We start from the raw sequence: 23,609 nt of genomic DNA on the forward strand, positions 1-23,609 counted from the left end.
CTCCAATAATAACCACCCACTACTCTATCAAATTAAAACATTAATACAGATCAACCCTAACATCGCCGCAAGAAGGAGAGAGGAGAAGAGAGGTAGAGAGAGTATGGGAGAGCAAGAGAGATCGTAAAAAAATAGAGAAAAAGGAAGAAGAAAAGATGGTGCCGAGAGATGGAGGTGGGAAGCGGCGAACCGAATGACAATCAACGGAGAAGGAGACCTTGCAGAGATGGTGGATCTGGTAGTCATTACTGTGACTGTGGCAGATCACAGTGGTGGTGGAAGAGCAAAGTCAGAGTAGATCGGAGCTGGAGAAGAGAAGAACGAGAAAGATGAATAAGAAAATAAAGCAGTTTGGAGAGGTACCTTTGGAGGCTCATCAGCGCTGGATGTGACATTGGATTAGAAAGTAAAAAACACCTGCGTGATCACCATCAAGCCATGAGCTCGTAGCAACTGACGGAAGCCCGATCGTAATTATATTCAAGAAGTTATGTGGGTTGCTTCATACGCAAGAAATTAGTGGAACTGCCCAAACCAGAAACCCTAGAAATCAGATTCGAGGTTGTCTCCTTGGAACAGTGTTTGGTTGTCCAAACTTACCCGATCGAGCTGAGATTTGGTGGAGAGCTTCATGGTACTACTGGCTACTGATTCAGCCGTGGGATTGTAATTTTAACGGTTAGTTGTGGTTTTCCACTGGTGTGGTTTGAGACATTTGCATGGAGTAAATAGTAACATTTTAATGTTTGGTTTGACAAACGAGGTTGGATGGAGCTAAAGCTTTGTATGAGTGTTCTTGAATATTGGGTCTCACATGGGAAATGAGAAATGAGTTTCAACATTTAAGTGGCAAACACTAAAAGAAAACATGCTTTTTCCGACTACAAATGGCGACTACATTTTTTAACGACTATTGGGTGACTATTTGCTGACAATTTTACGACTACAAAAATTTAGTCATATAATAGTCGCTATTTTGCGACTATTTACAGTAATCGGTAATTTAGTCGTAATTTAACGACTACTTTATGACTATATTGCATAATGGAACATGTAGTTGTTAAATAGTCGTTAATTTAGCGACTAAAATGCGACTCATGGTAAATTTAACCAATAAGTCGTATATCAGTCGCAATTTAAGAAAATCAAATTTTTCAAAATTTAACTCCAAAACCTAAATCATAAACTTAAAGGTTCAATCTTGAACATTCAATTCTTAATCTTAGAAATTATTTCGTAAACCATAAAACTAAAACATAGTCATTCTTATATATACATAAAACCAAGCTTTAATTCTTAAAAGAAAATCTAATTTTCCAAAATTTAACTCCAAATCTTAAATCTTAACCCTAAACCCTATTCCCACAAACCCCTAACCAAACTTCAAAACCTAGATCATTAAATCTAAATCTTGAAGTTTAAATTCTTAATCTTATAAACTAGGTATTATCCCGTGGAAAACCGCGGGCTAAACTTTTTTTGATGAAAATTTGTAATAATTTATTTTGTTATTATGTTATTTATAATGGTTTGTGATTAAAAATTTGTTGCTTATGTTATAATTTTTGTATTTTAAAAATGTATATTGAAAACCTGTTAATAAAATATTTGCATGTAATAAATAAAATTATTTAATTTTTGTGAGTTAAACGAAATTTTTGCTATAATTGTGAAGTAAGTAAAAAGATATAACTAACATGTAAAAAAGAAATCTTATATGTTAGTTTTTTTAAGTACAAATTAGTTTTGATTCTAATAGATTTTTTATTTTATTTTTCTACAATTTATTTTATTTGATGTGTCCCCTATTTTCGTTTTTAATTAAAAATATTTATTTAATTAATATTTAATTTTAATTAAGTTTTTCTAATGGCAATTTAATGTATTTTTTTACACATTTTAAGGTTAGTTTTATATTTGTACTTCTCAATTAATATAGTAGGATTAATTCAAAAACTATAAAACCAAACCATATATATGTATATATATATATATATACATAAAACAAAACCATAACCATTATATATATATATATATATACATATACATAAAGCAAAACTTTAATAGCTATATAAAGAAAAACTAATTTTCTCAAACTTAACCCCAAAAAACTATAGTTTTCCAAATCCCATATTTTTATCAAAACTTAACCCCAAACCCAAAACTTAAGCTCCAAAACCCTTNTAAAACCTTTATAATATATATATATATATATATATATATATATATATATATATATAAATTAAATCATAAATCATTCACCCACAATAAAACCATTGAATATCTAAGGAAGAGAAGAGAAGCTCACTCGTCGCAACCTTCTCGATTTCCCTATCGTAATTATCTTTTCGCTTTCGATTCCCTTTTAGAAATTGGCTCTAGATTCCTAGGGATTTCACATTGCTATTAGAGTCTCAATTTCGATATAGACACTTGAAATTTCAGTTACAATAGTATTTGGATTCATGAATTTTCACAAGGTTGAGCAAATTGATATTGTGAGGCTATCTCAAGCTTTGATTTGTATGACTTATCTTGTTCTGTGTTCATCAGATATAGTTAGGATTATAGCTCTATTGTTTGATTTGTGTTCTGTGATAGGTGAGTAGAATCATAGATTTAAGCTATATTAATTTGGGTCAGAGCTAGCATCTGAATCTTGCTGTAGGACCTGCGAGGTCATGTTCTTTTGTCTGTTCGTTGCAAGGATGCTCATGGTCACCATGCTCACGGGCTCTCATGTTTAAACCAATGCAGCACCCTTAGTTGTATTCAACCTGTCAAGAAGCTACAAAGATCAATTTTGGCTTCTAACAATTAGGATTCCCTTGTGTTAAAGATTGAAACGGACACTACTGAAGTCAGTAACCTGAATAAGCAATTTCAATTTCGTCCTTTTCATGAATAGGCAACCTGAGCTCATTCTCCCTCGCTTCAAGGTATGTAAGCAGCCTGAGCTCATTCTCCCTCGTTTATGTTTGTTAAATCCAGTTTATGTATATGTAAGCAAACTTCTTTCTTCTCCAGTTCAGCTGATTTCTCTCTGATGGTGTCATTAAGCAATCTGAGCCCATTGTCCCTCGCTTTAAGTTCCTTAAGAGATGCTTCCATCAGCTCAGCTTCCTTTCTCCTTGTCTCGGTCTCTCCAGTTTGCTTCAGGTCAAAATCTTTAACATTCATCTCAAAAGCAAAAGACTTCTCATATGGGAAAGCAAAGCAAACCTCCTTTTCCCTCGCTTCAAACATTAACCCTTGATGTTTCTGCATTTCCAATATATATATATATTTTTTTTATAAGTAGTATCATGTATTCTTTGTATTCTTATTTGTAATTATGTTTTTTAGTTTTATTTTGTAATACAGTTTTTTTTGATATCATGGTTTCATAATAATAAAAATAGTATTTTTATTTTTAATATCAACTAGATGAGTACCCGTGCTATGCGCATGCTTATGGCTTACGTTTTTAAACAATTTTGCTACTAATTTGTTTTTTATGTAGAGTTTATCTTTGTTTTCTTTTAATTTTGGAAATCTTGAAAAATATAATTTGACGTTGATTTAATACTTCATATATGTTTTTTCATTTTGTAATTGAATTATTAGATACATGCATGAACAACTTTGTTTAGAGAGATTTAAACATTCAACAATTCTTGCCTAAAACTTTAAAAGAAAATATTTTAAATGAAAGTTTGATCTAAGGATACATATTTTATAATAAAGAGTTTTTTGGTTAAATAAGTTTTATATTTTATTAAAAAAAATATTTAGATATATTCATACTTAAGTTTCTCAATTAAATACTCTGAAACACTAACATTTTATTTTATCAAGAATTGCAGCTTAGCTAACTATTTAATATATATAATTAAGATAGACATCTTTCTTTCATGTCACCTCTTCAATTTCTTGAATATAATTAACTCTATAATTTAATTGGTTTTTAAAAAGAATTTCATTCAGTTAATTTTTGACAACTTCTAAATATTAGAATATGAAAACCAACAGTCATGAATATATTCAACTATCTCCCTCTTTGTCTCTGTATTTTTTTAAACTAACATTCTACAGTTTTATTCAACTATCTTCCCATTTGATAGTGAACAAAACTCCAATCTTCTTCATATATAAAAATTTATTTCTGTAGGGATAAACTTTCATGAATTTCTCTATAATATTAACCCAATATCTCTATCATTGGTGCAACTTTTCAACTATTGACAAAACTGTAACGGCTAAATCATATTCCCATTCATGGTTTACGCCAAAAGGAAGAAGTGGCGCTTTGATTCACTCTCGATGTCTTTTTGTATTTTGGTGATGCATCTATTTTCTTTAGACATGTTTTAAGTTTCTCTAAATTTCTTATATAAATATTAAAACTGTTTGTGATATAAAAAAAGAATAAAAGACATAAAAAATATTTCATATTCCTTTAAGTTTAGGTTTGTTTTCTTTTAATGAGGATAGACATGTGGCAATCTCTGACGTGTCACTCAAATGGAGAGAGTTGGCCATCTTTTATAGTATAGATTTTGTAATTGAATTATTAGATAACAACTTTGTTTCGAGAGATTTAAACATTCAACAATTCTTGCCTAATACTTTAAAAGAAAATATTTTAAATGAAAGTTTGATCTAAGAATACATATTTTATAATAAAGAGTTTTTTGGTTAAGTAAGTTTTATATTTTACTAAAAAAAAATATTTAGATATATTCATACTTAAGTTTCTCAATTAAATACTATGAAACACTAACATTTTATTTTATCAAGAATTGCAGGGCTAACTATTTAATATATATAATTAAGATAGACATCTTCCTTTCATGTCATCTCTTCAATTTCTTGAATATAATTAAATCTATAATTTAATTGGTTTTTAATAAGAATTTCATTCAGTTCATTTTTGACAACTTCTAAATATTAGAATATGAAAACGAATATGAAAACCAACAGTCATGAATATATTCAACTATCTCCCTCTTTGTCTCTGTATTTTTTTAAACCAACATTCTACAGTTTTATTCAGTTCATTTGATAGTGAACAAAACTTCAATCTTCTTTATATATAAAATTTTATTTATGTAGAGATAAACTTTCATGAATTTCTCTATAATATTAACCAATATCTCTATCATTGGTGCAACTTTTCAACTATTGACAAAATTGTAACGGCTATATTATATTCCCATACATTCATGGTTTACGCCAAGAAGAAGAAGTGGCGCTTTGATTCACTCTCGAAGTCTTTTTGTCTTTTGGTGATGCATCTATTTTCTTTAGACTTGTTTTAAGTCTCTCTAAATTTTTTATGTAAATATTGAAACTATTTGTGATATAAAAATAAAATAAAAGACATGAAAGATATTTCATATTCCTTTAAGTTTAGGTTTGTTTGCTTTTAATGAGGATAGACAGGTGGCAATCTCTCCACTGCTGACGTGTCACTCAAATGGAGAGAGTTGACCATCTTTTATAGTATAGATTCATTCCAAAAACAACCTGTTATTAATAAAATATATTATTATTAAAATTATATATATATAATGCTGTATAAAATAAAAATGCTGTATAAATATAATATTTTCTAAATACATAATTGTAAATTTGTCATCAATTAGTCACTAAATTTGGTGACTACATTGTGACTATTTTAGCATAGTCATAAAATAGTCGTACCGTAGTCGCTAAATTTAGTGACTACATTACGACTAAATTTACCACTACGCAAAATAGTCGTAATGTAGTCGCTATTTGACGACTAATTTTACAACTATTTATTTTAGCGACTCTCGATTTACGATTACTGCTTTTAGTCGCTATTTAGTCGTAACACATCATTTAGCGACTAAATAGTGACTAATAGTGCAGTCGTTATTTGCCTGTTTTCTTGTAGTGAAAGGAGAAGGAGAATTCTCGAGATAACAAAAAACAAGAAGTTACGAAAGATGATGATATGTCTGAACCAAAGAAAATGGAGATAGATGCTGAGATAAAAAAAAAGATAATATAAAAGCTGTGACGGAATATAAAGAGTCAGAGGTTTAGACAAATAGAGACAATGCTGAGACTGAAAAAGCTGTGATGGAAGATAAAACGTCAGAGGTTAATTTGTGATTGTAGGCAAGACTCATTCTTTGGAAGAAGAGATGTTAGAGTTTTACGAATATTAAAGTGCAGACTAAAATACCATTAGAGTAAAGTACATATCTTTGTTTTGGAAGAAGAGATGTTAGAGTTTTACAAATACTAAACTGGAGACTAAAAGACCACAAGAGTAAAGTGCATATCTTTGTTCGAAATGCTTCACGATGGAGCAAGAATAATGAAAATGTTTCTTTCAAGAATAGATTGAAATTAGGAACCGATAGGTGAAACATTTTTCTTATATTTATTTACTCGTAGTTTTAATGCTACATAAGCATAACTATGATGTGATTTCGAATATGCGACAAAGGTGGATATTGAAATATTTTTTGGTTTGGGTTTGAGCCGCATTATGTTTCAGAGAATTTATATGGTATGGTTTTGGCCTTTTGCGATTCTAGAGTTTTTTATTATTTAAATATTATATTTTCTTTTAATGTTGACAAATCATGTTTTTAAGGTAAATAAAAAATCAAAAATAATAATTAATCAACATATGTTTTGATATTTTTTTATTATTATTGCAAACAGCATATAAAATTTATTTTTAAAATAATTAAAATAAAAACAAAATAAAAATAACCCGCGGCGTAGCGTATGTATTATTCTAGTATAGTATAAAAAAAGATGAGGGGAGTCTCGCTAACGATGACACAAAAGCATGTTACGATGACACAAAAGCATGTTACAATTATTATTTTGTTTTTGATTAAATTTTAAATTATACATTAACTCTTAGTTATATGAAAAACCTGACATGTTTCCACTTATTATTAAATATTTAAAATATAATTAATTATAAATAATATCACACACATACTGTATATAGATTACAAATAATTTCTTATTGAATTTAATAAAATTATACATAACATAATATCAATATTTTTAATGAGAACTTAATTCATAGTTTTGCTTAAAAATATGTTTATGATAATATATATAGTAAGTAATTGTGAATGAGCGCTAAACATTGTAGTTTAAAAAAAAATGTATTGTTTTCTCAAAAATAAGAAAATACATTAACAGCCAAATGATACACTCCACTCCTCTGGTAAAGAAAAGCTCAATCCAAACCAAAAAGAAAATCACAAAGTACCAAAAAATATTTATTAAATTCTTCCTCANAAAAAAAAAAAAAAAAAAAAAAAAAAAAAAAAAAAAAAAAAAAAAAAACCAAGAAGAAGAAAAAGAGAGTAGGTGCCTTGACTATATATTGTACGTTGCTAGATATGAACCAAACTTGGAACATAACTGAAAATTCGTGGAAACCATATTTTGTCTGTAGATCCTTTCAAAGGACTATTATGTTGCGACCATTGGAAGTCTTTAGAAGTATAAGGCACCTCTGTATAATATTCATCGTCCTCTCCGATAGTGTATACCAAATTCCAGCAGGTCGCAACACCTAAGTTAGAATACAAGGCCAATTTTTTCTCCTCGTCGATTAATAGACTCGAGTAAACATGAATACATTTACTGCCAATGGGTAAATCCACTGTAAAGGATTTGCTCCACACCAAAGCAGCTTCGTCATCAATTTTATTGGTTACCCATATATCCATCACCTTTATACCATGACGAGAGCTCAGATGTAACACTGAGAGTTTTTCTTCTCTAACAAGTAACAACTGATAAAAGAATTACAGCAACAGGTTTAAACAAAGGAAGACTCAGATGTTGAAACTTCTCTGTTGTAAAATCAAAACGTACTAAGCAAGGATCTGTTTCATATGGAGCAAGCCAGTAAGTAATTTGCTTTAAAGACACGCCAACAAATCCTAGTTCGAAGGAGTTGGGGTTTACGTCATCAAGAACCCTCCATGAATTAGAGCTGAAATCAAAGATTTCAAACTCAATAACTCGGTTCTGTGTTTTGTAATGTCTTTAGAATTACAACACCTCAAGATTTTGTAGGCACGGCAAGATTTGTTGTTGTGGTGTCCTAAAGCAAACGTAGAGTCTCTCATGACATTCATGCAACCAATTTTGAGTTGGATCCACCTGGTTACCCCCGAACATGGGTTCCAAACCAAGAGTCTATTGTTCTTGGTTGTACATAACAACAAACCATCGCAGTGAAAAACTTCAGCTATATCGACTTGTTCTGAATTAGATTGAGATTCGCTTAGACCAAGTGCATCTTTCAACTCTATAGATGGAGGAGCAACGTTCAGATTGACACTCATTGGGCAAACCCTATACTCCTTCGACATGAGAACCAGAGACTCCTTTGGTGCATTGCGAAAGTGCTTCTCGCCGAACCTCTGGTCTTTAACTAAAACGTCCAATCCTTTGCAAGTAGATCCGTCCCAGAGCTTTTGCCGGAAGCCTAGATAGTATTTCTTCAACCAATTTTTGCGGGAGTTCAGGCATCGTCATTGTTTCTCTTGTGATCTCCCTACGAAGAATAACCTATTTTGTCTTATATATATATATACAAACAAGAAACGTATTTTCCGCTTTCCTTTTCCTTTTCCTAGATTATTTTTAAAAACTTTACTTTTCCTTGGAAAAGAAGCAACCGACAAAAGAAAGTGATCCCAATATAATATTCTAAAAGTCTCGTGTGTTACTCTGTTTTATTCAGTCTTTTTACTCTGTTTCTAAAACCTAAAACCAACCTCGGACCAAATCGACACCTTTAAAAGCACAAAATTTAATCCTGATCTGTGATAGAGAAGATAGCAGTTCATGTTTTAAACATCTTGGATCATTTTACACCATCAAGAGATTTTTTTTTTTCCGGTTTAGTTGGAACTAGAGCTTCATTCATATCCAAAATATGATTAATTAGGAGGATGTCAAGATTTGGGGTCCGTCGTCGTCTGGGAATGGTTTGACCATCATCGCCAAATTTACCTTTAATCAAAATCGTCAACAGTTTCAAGTTGAGCGCAATCATGGTGAATATCAAAGGATGCTACAAGCTTGGTTATAGCTGAGACATCTGCTTGCTTCAGAAGCTAAAGATGAAACGTAACATCATGAGTTTTGTCAATGGTTTTTCACTTTAATGACTTAAATCAGAAACGGGGATGGCGTGGCTTTGGTTTGGGAATAAACTGTCTTTGAGGTCAAGGGGCTTACTTACACCATTTATGTAGAGAGATGAAAAGAGCATCATCATTGGAACCATAAAGTACCCAAATGTATTCATTAAATTGTTCAAAAAAAAAAAAAACTAAGGAAATAAAAAAGAAGATGTGCAAGACGAAATCACTTGGTCACTAGTTTCTTTTCTATTTACTTGATTTGAAACAAACATGGAACATAGTTGAAAACAACTGGATCCCATTCTACGTTTTCCAACAAACATTGGCTGTTTATGTTTGGGAGCTCTGTGTAGTATTCCTCGTCCTCTCCAATAGTGTATAGATTAATCTCGCGGTTCGTATCACCTACATTACAACACAATACTATTTTCTTCTCCGCATCGATCAATAGATGCATGTAAACAAAAGAATCACTAATGATAATAACAGGTAAATCCACTATTAAAGGATTTGCACCACAACAACTCTGATTCAATATTATCAATTTTGGTGGTTACCCACATCTCTATCTTTGATGGAGTATAGATCCGATTTAAAGCCGAAAGCTGTTCTTCTCTACCAACTGATAGAGTCACCATACCATGATTTTGAAATAGAGGAAGACGCAGACGTTTAAATCTTTCTGCTGTAAAATCAAAAATGAGTATGAATTCATAATCTTCTTCGTTATCAGTTGCAACCCAGTAAGTATTTCCTTTCCAAGACAGTGCACCACTAATATAATCGTAATATAGTATGATGCGGTCAAGAACAACGTCATTAAGAACCCTCCATGAATCAGAGCTAAACTCATATATATCAAACTTTGGGTCACTAAAAACACCCCACCGCCTCAAGATTTTGTAGCTACGGCAAGATTTTTTGTTTTGGATATATCCTAGAGTAAACCTAGACTCTATATCGTAACAAGTTTTGCGTTGGATCCACCTGGTTTCTCCCAAACACGGATTCCAAGCCACGAGTCTACCATCTTTGGTGTTGCATAACAACAAACCATCGCAATGGAAAACGTTGACTATGTCGACTTCTTCTGAACTAGAATGGGAAATCTTTAGGCCAAGTGCACCTTTAAACTCTATAGAAGGAGGAGCAACGTTGAGATTGACGCTCACCGGACAAATCCTATACTCCTTCAACATGAGAACCATAGATTCCTTTGCAGCTGCTTTACCAAAGTGCTTCTCGGTGAATGTTGGGGTTTTAGATAAAGCCATCCATAGTTTGCAAGTAGATCGTAATCGTTTGAAAGACGTGGCTGGAACCCTAAAGAGTATTTCCTCTACCAAATGTAAAGGAAGATCGGGCATCATCATTGTTTCTCTGTTTGTCATCTCATCTGCCAACGAAGAAGAAAGCGACTCGGTCTCTGTAAGCAGAAATTAGGGTTTTGGTTTTTATTTTTGTTTCTTTATGTTTGCCCTATACCAACCTTTCTTTTGATAATCCGGAGGCTTTAGGCCTACGCCCATAATCCTTTTTATAATTGTCAAGTTTGAAACTCATAAATCCATTCTTGTTTAGACACTAAACGGTTTCAAAAAGGAGAAAAAACCTGTAATTGCTTTAGTCGTAAAGTATAAAACAATTATTTCAGGATTTTTCGCTGGACGGTCCGAATCTTTTAAAATTAGAACTCTGGGGGATACGTTTACCCAATCATTTAATAAATTTGGAAATCCAAATAAAAAACATGTATTATTTAATTATCGATTTTAAAATTCATATTAAGAGAAAAAAGCTAGTTACTTCAGTCGCAAGGTAGAAAACAGAGGAAAAAAAGTACCCTACTTTGATAATTGATTATTGTTTATATTGTATCTTAATTACTTTTATGATCTTTTTGTGCACTATCCAGTCTTTCCAATCATTTATTTCAAGGTATATGTACGTAAAAACAGTTTTAGAGTAGTTAAGACATAATAATCAGAGCTCCTTACGTTAAAATCATCATCATAGCTTACAAGGAAATTTAAGTGAAAAACAAATTCAATCCAAACCAAAACTATACACCATAAAGAAGAAAGGAAATCACAAAGTGCCAGAAAAATTTTCTTACATTCTTCATTGGACATTTTCCTAAAAATAAAAAATAAAAAAAACCAGGAGGAAGAAAAAGAGAGTAGCTGAGTAGGTGCCTCGACTGTACCTTGCTAGATATGAACCAAACTTGGAACATAATTGAAAATTCGTGGACACCATGTTTTGTCTGTAGATCCTTGCGACCATGGAAAGTCTTTAAAAGTATAAGGCATCTCTGTATAATTTTCATCGTCCTTTCCAATAGTGTATACCATGTTCCAGCTGGTCTCAAAACCTAAATTAGAACACAAGGCCAATTTTTTCTCCTCGTCGATTAATAGACTCGATTAAACATGAAAACAATTACTGCCAATGGGTAATATAAATTCAGATTTCTATATTCATGAAATCTACACATCCCAAAGATCATCTAGATTTGATCTAATTCAACCATAAACACTTTTTTAGAGAAGAAGAAATACTAACCTTGATCCATTACTTTCTCTATGCTTGATGATGGATCCAAGTCTTCAGTAATTGATTTTCTCTTCCCTTACTCCTTATTGCCTTCACATGATCTTTGATGAAGAATACCAATAATCTCTTTTTTCTGGTGTGTGTTTGGTTTGGTAGTGTTTCTCACGTTATGAGAATACAACCATTGTTGTAATGATTCAACAGCCACACATATATACATGTATATACAGTCACATTTGAAGAGATGTACTGGTTCATTATAGTACCCCTTAGTTGTACTGGTTTGTAATAGCACCCCTTAATTGTACTAGTTCGTAATAGCACATCTTAAATGTACTTGTTCGTAATAACACCCTTTAATAATGCATAGACATAACATATACATGTATATATATTACTTATATAATATAATTAAGAGAAGGGAAGAGGGTTATCAATAAACCCAAATTCTAATACATTAATCGAAACCGATTCATCACGATGTCGTCTTTAATATTAGAATCCACAATGTTAAATATAAACTTGAAATTTATTATTAAACCGTAAGACACATAGGCCACATAGAATATAAAATATTCTTACATTCTCCCACTTGGTCTTTGTGTCAACTTAATGGTTTAATAACTTTAATGCGCACTTTAATATCAATTTCTCTTAACCTTTAATGACTTACATAAAATCAAACTGATCGAATCATGGCGGTCACACATCATTGAACGACATGCTCCCTTTCATGTATCACAAAATCAATTCCAATTTTATATTATTCTTTTATATTGAGAAAAACCTTAATTCTCAAAACAGTTATGTTATCTATAAACCATAAATGTGTACACATACTTTAATGATAACATATCGAATAAAAACAGAAACATAACTTTAAGTGAATTCATAGTGTCTCATACTTAATAAGCATCCTATAATCAAAACAGCAAGGTCTTATCTACATGGCCAATGAACACATTAGGTGGTAATCCCTTAGTTAGCGGATCTACAACCATCATATCCGTCCTAATATGCTCAAAAGACACTCTATGTTTCCGCACTTCTTCTTTGACAGACAAGTACTTTATCTCCATGTGTTTAGCACGTTTTGAGTACTTGTCATTCTTTGAAAAGAAGACAGCTGCGGAATTATCACAGTAAATTCTCAGCGGCTTCTCTATGTTGTCGACAATCCGAAGCCCTAAAATAAAGTTCCGCAGCCACAATGAATGAACTGTGGCCTCAAAGCATGCCACAAATTCGGCCTCCATAGTGGAAGAAGCAATGACAGACTGCTTTCCACTTTTCCACGATATTGCTCCTCCAGCTAACAAGAACAAATATCCAAACGTCAATTTCCTACTATCAACGCATCCAGCATAGTCTGAATCTGAATATCCAATGACCTCGAGGTCATCAGATCTCATGTATGTAAGCATGAACTCTTTGGTGCCTTGCAAGTACCTGAGGACCTTCTTTGCAGCCTTCCAGTGATTCATTCCGGGATTACTTTGATATCGACCCAACATACCAACAGCAAAACTGATATCTGGTCGAGTACATGTCTGAACATAGTTCAAACTCCCAACCACTGATGCATAAGGAATTCTTTCCATTTCTTTACGTTCCAATTCATTTCTTGGACATTGCATTTTACTGAACTTGTCCCCTTTCTGAATTGGAATTTTACCAGCAGAGCATTCACTCATTCTATATCTCTCTAAGACCTTATTGATATATCCTTTCTGAGACAAACTTAGCAATCCTTGTGATCTATCTCGAATTATTTCTATTCCGATCACATAAGATGCCTCACCCATATCTTTCATTTCAAAGTTCTTAGATAGATATTTCTTTATATCATGTAGCATACCCATATCATTCGCAGCAAGCAAAATATCATCAACATATAAGACTAAAATTACAAACTTGCTCCCACTGATCTTTATGTAGATGCATCGGTCAACGATAACCTCTACAAACCCATATGACATAATGGTATCATTAAACTTCAAATGCCATTGTCTAGAAGCTTGTTTAAGTCCATATATTGACTTTTTTCAGCTTACACACCAGATGTTCATTTCCTGTGGCCACAAACCCTTCAGGCTGATCCATATATACTTCTTCCTCAAGATCTCCATTAAGAAAGGCGGTTTTCACATCCATTTGGTGAAGCTCCAGATCATAATGAGCCACCAAAGCCAAAACAATTCTAAGAGAATCCTTCTTTGAAACTGGAGAGAAGGTCTCTTTATAGTCAATGCCATCTTTTTGGGTGAAACCTTTGGCAACAAGGCGAGCCTTGTATCTTTCAATGTTACCTTACGAGTCGCGTTTAGTCTTAAAGACCCATTTAGAACCAACGGTTTTGAAACCGTTTGGCAACTCTACTAAGTCCCAAACATTATTATCACCCATAGATTTTATTTCTTCTTTCGCGGCAATAGACCATTTTTCAGAATTGTCACTTTCCATGGCTTTTCGGAATGTGTTCGGGTCTTCGTCAATGCTTAAGTCACATTCACTTTCAACAGCATAAACCACATAGTCATTTGAAATGGTAGATCTACGGTTCCTTCCAGATCGCCTTAATGGTTCTTGTGGTACACTATTTTCTTCATAAATAGCGACATGTTCATTAATTGTCTCTTCATCCATTGGGATTGGTACATCATCATGTTGTTCTATTGCCTCATTTAACTGTACTGAAACAATAGGAACAACAACCTTAGGTGTGACAACATGTGAAGAAACTTCAACCTGAACTTCTTGAATGTCCACCTTTCTTGGTTCACCACTCCCACTAGTTTGACCATTTTCAATGAACCTAGCATTTTCCGTTTCAACTATTCTCGTACTATGCTTAGGACAATAAAATACATACCCCTTTGATTTTTCCGGATACCCAACAAAGAAGCCACTGACAGTCCTCGAATCAAGTTTCTTTTCATGTGGATTATATGACTTTACTTCTGCTGGACATCCCCAAACACGTAAATGTCTTAAGCTTGGTTTCCTTCCCGTCCACAGTTCAAAAGGAGTCTTAGAAACTGACTTACTAGGAACCCGGTTTAAGACATACATTGCAGTCTTTAATGCATATGCCACAATGATAGGGGTAAAGAACTATTACTTATCATGCTCCTAACCATTTCCATTAAAGTACGATTCCGCCTCTCAGCTACACCATTCTGCTGAGGAGTACCATGCTTTGTATACTGTGCACAAATGCCTCTACTCTCAAGTAGCTTTGCAAATGGACCAGGACATTGTCAATTTTCTGTGAATTTCCCATAAAACTCACCACCTCTATCAGATCTCACTACTTTTATTTTTCTATCTAATTGCCTTTCCACCTCATTAATGAATATCTCTAGGATATTCACAGACTGAGTTTTTTTCATGCAGAAGATAAGTATAACCATAACGTGAGTAATCATCAATAAAGGTGATAAAGTATTTTTCACCGCTCCAAGATGGAGCATCAAACAGACCACATATATCGGTGTGAATTAACTCAAGAATTTGAGTACTTCTTGTGGCTGGTTTCTTTGTAATGTGTTTAGTCTGCTTTCCTTTCATGCAGTCTACACACACATCTAGATCACTAAAATCCAAGTGAGGAAGAATTTCATTCTTTACCAATCTCATAATTATTTCTTTGGAAATATGACCTAGTCTTTGATGCCACAAGAAAGCTGAACTTTCATTCGATGCACTACGCTTAATGCCTTGACTTTCAATATTAAACAACGATTCAAAAAACTTTATATCAAGATTGAAACGATATAGTGAATCAAACAAAGTACCACTTCCTTTAAGGTAATCATTTCGGTACAATGAGAAAACACCGTGTCCAATCTTAAAAACAAAACCTAAATTGTCCAACCTACTAACGGAAACAAGATTTCTAGCACACTCAGGTACATAGAGACACCCTTCAAGATCTACATGACATCCAGTGTCCAAGATCAACTTATAAGTCCCAATGCCTTCAATTTGTGCCTTCATTCTGTTTCCCATGAACAAGAATTGTTCAGGTCCTCTTATGGGTTGAATCGAACTGAATCCCTGTTTAATATGAGACACATGAGTAGTAGCACCAGTATCTAACCACCAAGTATTTTTAGGCACTTCGACAAGATTCAATTCAGAGCAAACATAAATATGTTGCATACCTTTCTTTTCGAACCATGCCTTTATTTTCGGACAGTCTTTCTTGAAGTGCCCCATTTTCTTGCAAAGGAAACACTTCCTTTCCTTCTGGATTTGACTTTCAGGGCCTTTCATGAAAGCTTTATCCTTCATCTTGTCCTTTCTACTTGGTTTTCCTTTATTGCTGGTAGCATTTCCATAGCCCACAAGATTGACAACATAATCCTTCATTTTCTTAATTTTCCCTTCCTCTTGAACCAACATAGCCTTTAACTCCTTAAAGTCCCATTTATCTTTAATGGTGTTGTAATTCACCTGGAACTGGCTAAATTCAAAAGGTAGAGAGTTCATAATGAATTGAACCAAGAAATTCTCATGAACTTCCATTCCCAAGGTTTACAACCTTGCTGCCAAGTTAGACATGTGGGTCACATGATCATGAATTGGCTGAGACCAGTAAAATTTTTTCGTAGTGAGCTCATTCATGAGACTTCCTACAATCGACTTGTCAGCCAAATCAGATTGTGAACACTCTTTAATTTTCTCTATGAATTCCCTTGCTTTCTTTGTCTTAGGCATAGATGGCTTAACACTTTCTGCCATCGTCATTTTCATGAGGTTTAAACTCAGTCTGTTAGATCGCTCCCAAATCTCATAACGAGATTTTTCAGTTTCGGAGCTATCTCCTGTAATGGCTAGAGGTTCCTCATCCGTTAGTATTACAAAGTCCAAAACCATAATACCCAATGCAAACCGGATTTGGTCAGACCATTCACTGTAATTCAGCCCATTGAACTTTACGACAGAGTTAGCAGATGCATACAAGTTTGAAGAAGCTGCAAACATGTAAACATGCTTACCTATTAGTGCTTTGACACTTTTATACAGACTTTTAAGGCCTAACTTAAATTTAATGCATGAATTTAAATAACTTTTGGACAATATTAAAAAACAAACCCTTTTAATGATGCTAAATTTATAATTTTATAATTAATCAAATCACATATTAATCAAATAAACATGTTACCTTTGGGTATACATATTATTGACTATATTAAAAAGATTAATTCTTTTCATACCATTAACTATATTCAGTGATCCACCTTTGGGTGATCTTCAAGAATATAGATAACAAAATAATTGATCAATCCATGTCATTTTTTAACATCTCTTTAATCATGATCAATTAATAAATTTTTAAAATTTTTTAATATCTATATGTAATATAACAAGGCTACTTTAATGATTAACAAGTTATATACAATATAAACATTAAATGTTTTTAATTATTTAATGGGTAGAAATTATTTTATATTGTGTTAACATTACATAACACAATTCCCCGATTATAAAACCTTAACTTATAAAGTTTTGCAGCGGAAGTAGATTAAACAATAATTCTAACAGGTAATAATTATCGATCAGGACTTTACGGTAGTGCCAATGGTGGTTTTCTTTCGACATAATGAAAGAAATCATCAGTTACCATTTAACACCACCACAGTTCGACATAATGAAAGAAATCATCAGTTACCATTTAACACCACCACAGATCAAAGAATATAATTGATGCAATGACCGTAAGCATAATTATCAATAGTGACCCAGATTCTAATCATGCACAACATAATTCATGCCCACCCGTACGACTAATCTAATTAATCTAATTATGTGTAACATCAACTACGATTCACTATCGGAAGAATCTAACAATTTTTTTTATTAATTCAAACAATCCCAGATGACTCATATTCCATATTCTATATAAGCCTTGTATCGAATACTTCATATATATTTAATAAACTCTAATCGTGACTTTTCACACATATGCAGTAACCGACAATAAGAAATTCATTTGTTCCGTACGTTAAGCACTCGAACGTTTATGAATGCAAAACAGAGAACCAGAATACATGAAAACTTAAACACTCGATCAAACAAATGGTGTACGTTTGACTAACGGTGAATTAAACAAATATAGTTTGCTCTGATACCAAATATAAATTCAGATTTCTATATTTATGAAATCTACACATCCCGAAGATCATCTAGATTTGATGTAATTCAACCGTAAACACTTTTATAGAGAAGAAGAAATACTAATCTTGATCCATTGCTTTCTCTATGTTTGATGATGGATCCAAGTCTTCAGTAATTGATTTTCTCTTCCCTTACTCCTTATTGCCTTCACTTGATCTTTGATGAAAAAGATCAATAATCTCTTTTTTCTGGTGTGTGTTTGGTTTGGTAGTGTTTCTTACATTATGAGAATACAACCGTTGTTGTAATGATTCAACAGCCACACATATATACATGTATATACAGTCACATTTGAAGAGATGTACTGGTTCGTCATAGCACCCCTTAACTGTACTGATTCGTAACAGCACCCCTTAATTGTACTGGTTCGTAATAGCACATCTTAAATGTACTGGTTCGTAATAGCACCCTTTAATAATGCATAGACATAACATATACATGTATATATATTACTTATATAATATAATTAAGAGAAGGGAAGAGGGTTATCAATACACCCAAATTCTAATACATTAATCGAAACCGATTCATCACGGTGTCATCTTTAATATTAGAATCCACAATGTTAAATATAAACTTGAAATTTATTATTAAACCGTAAGACATATAGACCATATAGAATATAAAATATTCTTACAGGTAAATTCACTGTGAAGGATTTGCTCCACACCAAAGCAGCTTCATCATCACTTTTATTGGTTACCCATATCTCCATCTTTGGTCTATGATGAGAGCTCTGATGTAAAAGTGAGAGCTGTTCTTCTCTAACAACTGATAGAACAATAATACCAAGATTTTGAAACAACGGAACACATTGATGTTTAAACTTCTCTGTTATAAAATCAAAACATATCAAGCAAATATCTGTTTCATATACAGCAATCCAGTAAGAATTTTGTTTTAAAGACACGCCAACATATGGTAGTTTGAAGGTGTTGGCGTTTACGTCATTAAGAACCCTCCATGAATTAGAGCTGAAATCAAAGATTTCAAACTCAATAACTCGATTCTGTGTTTTGTGGTATCCTAAAGCAAACTTAGAGTCTCTCATGGCATTCATGCAACCAATTTTGAGTTGGATCCACCTGGTTACCCCCAAACACAGGTTCCAAACCAAGAGTCTATCACTACAAGAAAACACGCGTTTTGCAAGGACGACTTGCGACGGAATATAGCTCTCGCAAATTTGCGGTCGATTTGCGAGGACAGTACGAGAAAAGAAAATTCCATAGCACATCCCTTGCAAAATTGTGAGGAAGCTAGTCGTCGCAATTTCGCTGCTCATTTGCGAGGCATTTACGACAAAATCGCAGGGAAGGTCACCCTCCTCGCAAATCAATCGTAATATTGCGACGCATTTGCGAAAACAGTATCCATAGAAAGATTGCTATGGACGTGCAAGTGAATTGCGATAGCCATAGCAAATCCATTGCAAAATTAGGAAATTTTTTTTTATAAATATTACAAAACTTAATATAATTATTCTGAAATATATTTCAATCTGTTCATAAGGTGAATTATTCTGAAATTCATTACTAATATATTACTATTAATGATTTAAAAGATGATTGGAAAGAATATGATGAGACCGTGGACCTTATAATATACTTGAAAGTTAATTTTACTAACTTTTAAAATTATTTTGATGGTTTTTATAAATTAAATATACTAGGTTTGCGACATATTTGCAACATATTTGCTAGATATATAGCAAATGCGTCGCAAATCCATCGCAAAACATTAATCGTCGCTATTCCCTCGAAAATGAAAACTTCAAACCCTAAACCCTAAACCCTAAAGAATAATAACATTACTATTAATGATTAAAAAAAAGAATCCAACACTTATAATCATAGATAAGGCAGTGCAACACAATATTGTTGGAGAATTATAAAATTTTGGAATATTTGTCTAAATGTAATGAACATGTATATGATATAGTGTAAAAGATAGTTAATGATTGGAGGAAGATGCAAAATTGGACTATTTTGGAAGTTTGATGATAGAGAAGAGTATGTTGAGCTTATAGGACCTTATAATATACTTGCAAGTTCATTTGACTATTTTTTTAAAATTATTTTGATGGTTTTTGTAAATTAGATATTCAAGGATTGCGACAAATTTGCGAGTAATCCGCTAGATGCATAGCAAATGCGTCGCAAATCAATTGCAAAAAAACTTAAACCATAGCAATTCCCTCGCAAATGACAACATTAAACCCTTGATCCTAAACCCCTTATAACTAATTATAATACTTTTAATGATTAAAAAGGTGAATCCAAGATTTATAATCAAAGATATGGCACAAATGCCTTTTTCAAAACCTAAACCCTAAATTAGTAGCAAATCCATCACAAATTGCTCAAATAGTAGCAATTCCCTCGCAAATTGCTCAAATAGTAGCAATTCCCTTGCAAATGACACTTCAAAACCTAAACCCAAAAGACTTTACGAGGGATTTGCTACGGTCTCTCGTAATTCTCTCGCAAAGTCTAGAAATATTAATTATATATTTTAATATGGTTGCTAGGGATTTGCGAGGGACCATAGCTAATCCTTAGCAATATTTGCGTGGGATTTGCGACGCAGTGTTTTTCGACTAATCCGCAGCCAAAAAACCCTAGTTCCCTAATCTTTCTCTTCTCCGATTTCCGCTTTCTTCTCCGATCTCTTCTGTCTTTTCCGGTGAGTCTCTTCTCTGGTTAACCCTTCTCGAATCCTTCTTGAACCCTTCTCGAACCCTTCTCCTCCTCTCCTCCTCTCCTCTTCTATCTCCTTCTCGAACCCTTCTCCTCCTCTTCTCCAAGGTTCGGTAAGTCTCTTCCTCTCCTCTTCTTTCTCTTTGTTTGGGGTTTTGATTTGGGGTTTAGGGTTTCGATTCGATTTAGGGTTTTAATTCGATTTTAGGGTTTCGAATTTGGGGATTCAATTGGGGGTTTAGGGTTATGATTCGATTTGGGTTTTAATTCGAGTTTAGGGTTTCGAATTTGGGGATTCAATTGGGGGTTTAGGGTTATGATTCGATTTGGGTTTTAATTCAATTTTAGGGTTTCGACTTTGGGGATTCAATTTGGGGTTTAGGGATTCAATTTAGGGTTTCGAATTTAGGTTCTAATGATTTTGGGAGTTTTGATTGAATTTGATTTGGGGGGTTAGGGTTAATTCTAATCAGATTTTTGTTCTGCTTTCAGATGTCGACTAATGAGCAAAACGGTTTTGTAAACCAAAATGTTTACAGAAGATTCATCTCCTCTCATGGTTTAACTCCTCCCGTCTCTACTCGAAGGACAACTTCTGCTTCTGCTCATCCCCAAAGGTTACCTTCTCCCGCTTCTTCTCAAGGTACATCACCGGCGATGCAGGATAATCTACATGGAAGCTTTCCGTTCATGCCTAATGATCCTCCTCAGCAATCAACTTCTCGTATGTCTCCACAACATTCATTTTTTACTTTGGAAGAGTTACTTGCAAGTCCCGGACGTGCTTCCTTACCGAAACTAGATCCTAAGCGTCCTCCGGGTACCCTCTGGTAAGTATCTTCTCCTGTCTAATTTTTTTTTTGTTGTTTCATAGTATCTCATTCGATTTATCCTTTGCTTTGTTGGTTTGACCAGGACCCTTCTGTGGCTGCTACTGTCTGGGCCATTTTTGAAAGAGATTTCAAACATGTACATGCCAATTGGACCCAAACACCAGGTCCGGTTGTAAATCGGTGGTTTGAAACTTTTGCGGTAAGTCTACTTTGTGTTTGATGTGTTTTAAATATAGATTTTGTGTTTTAATTACTAATGCATGTCATGTTTGTTGAAGCAAACATATAACTGGGACCCGTCCATCAACGAAAGAGTCAGAACTGAGTTTGAAACCAAGTTGAAGACTCGGATGAGTGATCAAGTGTCTCGGTGGAAGGGTAAGTGGAAGCAAAAAGGTGATGAAGCAATGTTGCGGTGGCTTGATCCTACAGTATGGGAAGGTTTGGTCAAGTTTTGGCTTGAACCAAAGTCAGAAGCAAAGAGTATCAACAGTCGTAATGCTCGTTATAGTGATCTTGATGGCACCGGAATATGCAAACACCGATCTGGTCAGACGTCTTTTAAAGCCCGAGCACGAAAGCATGTAAGTATTTTTCTTAAAGTTATTTAGTTAAGACTTGTTTATTCACTGTTTGTGAGAATTGATCACTCTCTAACTCTTGTGTTAGTCTGAGAAGACCGATGATCCACTACCTGATTTCCTGCTTGTCCTAGAAGAGACTCATAGGAAACCTGATGGGCCTTTCGTTGATGGAATGTCTGAGAAAGTCTACCATCAAGTGTCATCGAGGATAGCTGAAGCTGAATCTTTGCTACTCTCTTGGAATAATGTGGAGAGCAGTGCTTCCGGCGGGTTATCTCTTACCGCAAAGAACCAAACATATGCTGAGGTAACTGTTGGTGTGTTTATATGTTGCTTACTTTTTGCAAGTTTCTCTTCTTGCAAGTTCATTGTTTATGTTGGTGTGTTATAGTTTCTCTTTGTATTAATGTCTAAATGTCTAACGGTTGTTTATGTTGGTGTCTCTCTCTTATGAATTCATAATTAAAAATAATTAATAAAGTAAGTATTTCCTTTATATGAATTCATAATCTTTGGTGCATTTTATGAATTCATAATCTTCTTCGTTATCAGTTGCAACCCAGTAAGTATTTCCTTTCCAAGACAGTGCACCACTAATATAATCGTAATATAGTATGATGCGGTCAAGAACAACGTCATTAAGAACCCTCCATGAATCAGAGCTAAACTCATATATATCAAACTTTGGGTCACTAAAAACACCCCACCGCCTCAAGATTTTGTAGCTACGGCAAGATTTTTTGTTTTGGATATATCCTAGAGTAAACCTAGACTCTATATCGTAACAAGTTTTGCGTTGGATCCACCTGGTTTCTCCCAAACACGGATTCCAAGCCACGAGTCTACCATCTTTGGTGTTGCATAACAACAAACCATCGCAATGGAAAACGTTGACTATGTCGACTTCTTCTGAACTAGAAGGGGAAATCTTTAGGCCAAGTGCACCTTTAAACTCTATAGAAGGAGGAGCAACGTTGAGATTGACGCTCACTGGACAAACCCTATACCCCTTCAATATGAGAACCATAGACTCCTTTGGTGCTTTACTAAAGTGCTTTTCAATGAATCTTTCATCTTCGAATATAGCGTTCCATCGTTTGCAAGTAGATCCTAACCTTTTCACAGATGTCACAATCATTATAGTTTTTTTTTATCTCTTTGTGATCAGATCTCCCAAGGAAAAAGAAGGCGTCTAAATTAGGGTTTTGGTTTTTTCTCTTTCAGTTTGCCCCTAAACCAATCTTTGTTTCGATAAACCGGAACCAATTGAGGGTTATAATTCCATCATTGTTCGATAAACCGGAACCGATCGAGGGTTATGATTCCATCATTGTTCCGGCAGAGACAATCTTATTATATAAACTTTGATGACAAAATTATTTATTAACAAGATCGTGACACGTGTCAATTATATCATTCAGATATTGACACATGTCAATTCATTATTAAAATTTTAAAAAATAAAAATGAAAAAAATCTAAACCTAATTTAGAAAGTTTTTATATAAAAGTAAGTAGATAAAATAAAACCTAATTTTATTTAAAATCTAATTATAAGATAAATTTATATATATATATATATATATATATATATCTATATTACAAG

General features: G+C 33.5%; 2 protein-coding genes and 1 pseudogene across 2 annotated transcripts; all 3 read right to left on the reverse strand.

Moving 5' to 3' along the window:
- LOC109125676 lies at window positions 7,380-8,529 on the reverse strand (annotated as a pseudogene).
- LOC104706616 (F-box protein At3g22350-like) lies at window positions 9,781-10,516 on the reverse strand. Its single transcript, XM_019243518.1, has 2 exons — window positions 9,951-10,516; window positions 9,781-9,841 (listed from the first exon to the last, which is right to left on the reverse strand). Exons 1-2 carry the CDS (start codon window positions 10,514-10,516, stop codon window positions 9,781-9,783), a joined length of 627 nt encoding a protein of 208 aa, XP_019099063.1.
- On the reverse strand, window positions 18,588-23,142 carry LOC109125679 (F-box protein At3g22350-like). The gene is made up of 3 exons (XM_019227930.1): window positions 22,624-23,142; window positions 22,238-22,251; window positions 18,588-18,714 (listed from the first exon to the last, which is right to left on the reverse strand). Exons 1-3 carry the CDS (start codon window positions 23,140-23,142, stop codon window positions 18,588-18,590), a joined length of 660 nt encoding a protein of 219 aa, XP_019083475.1.

The sequence above is a fragment of the Camelina sativa genome, chromosome 1 (genome assembly GCF_000633955.1).
Source record: "Camelina sativa cultivar DH55 chromosome 1, Cs, whole genome shotgun sequence".
NCBI classification, from domain to species: domain Eukaryota; kingdom Viridiplantae; phylum Streptophyta; class Magnoliopsida; order Brassicales; family Brassicaceae; genus Camelina; species Camelina sativa.

Excerpts from the sequence above, each read along its gene's own strand:
- LOC104706616 (XM_019243518.1), bottom strand. The coding sequence starts at position 10,516 with ATGCCCGATCTTCCTTTACATTTGGTAGAGGAAATACTCTTTAGGGTT. Across the intron at positions 9,842-9,950 it reads AATGACGTTGTTCTTGACCG|TTTACAGCAGAAAGATTTAA; the intron begins CATCATACTATA and ends CTCATTTTTGAT.
- LOC109125679 (XM_019227930.1), bottom strand. The coding sequence starts at position 23,142 with ATGATTGTGACATCTGTGAAAAGGTTAGGATCTACTTGCAAACGATGG.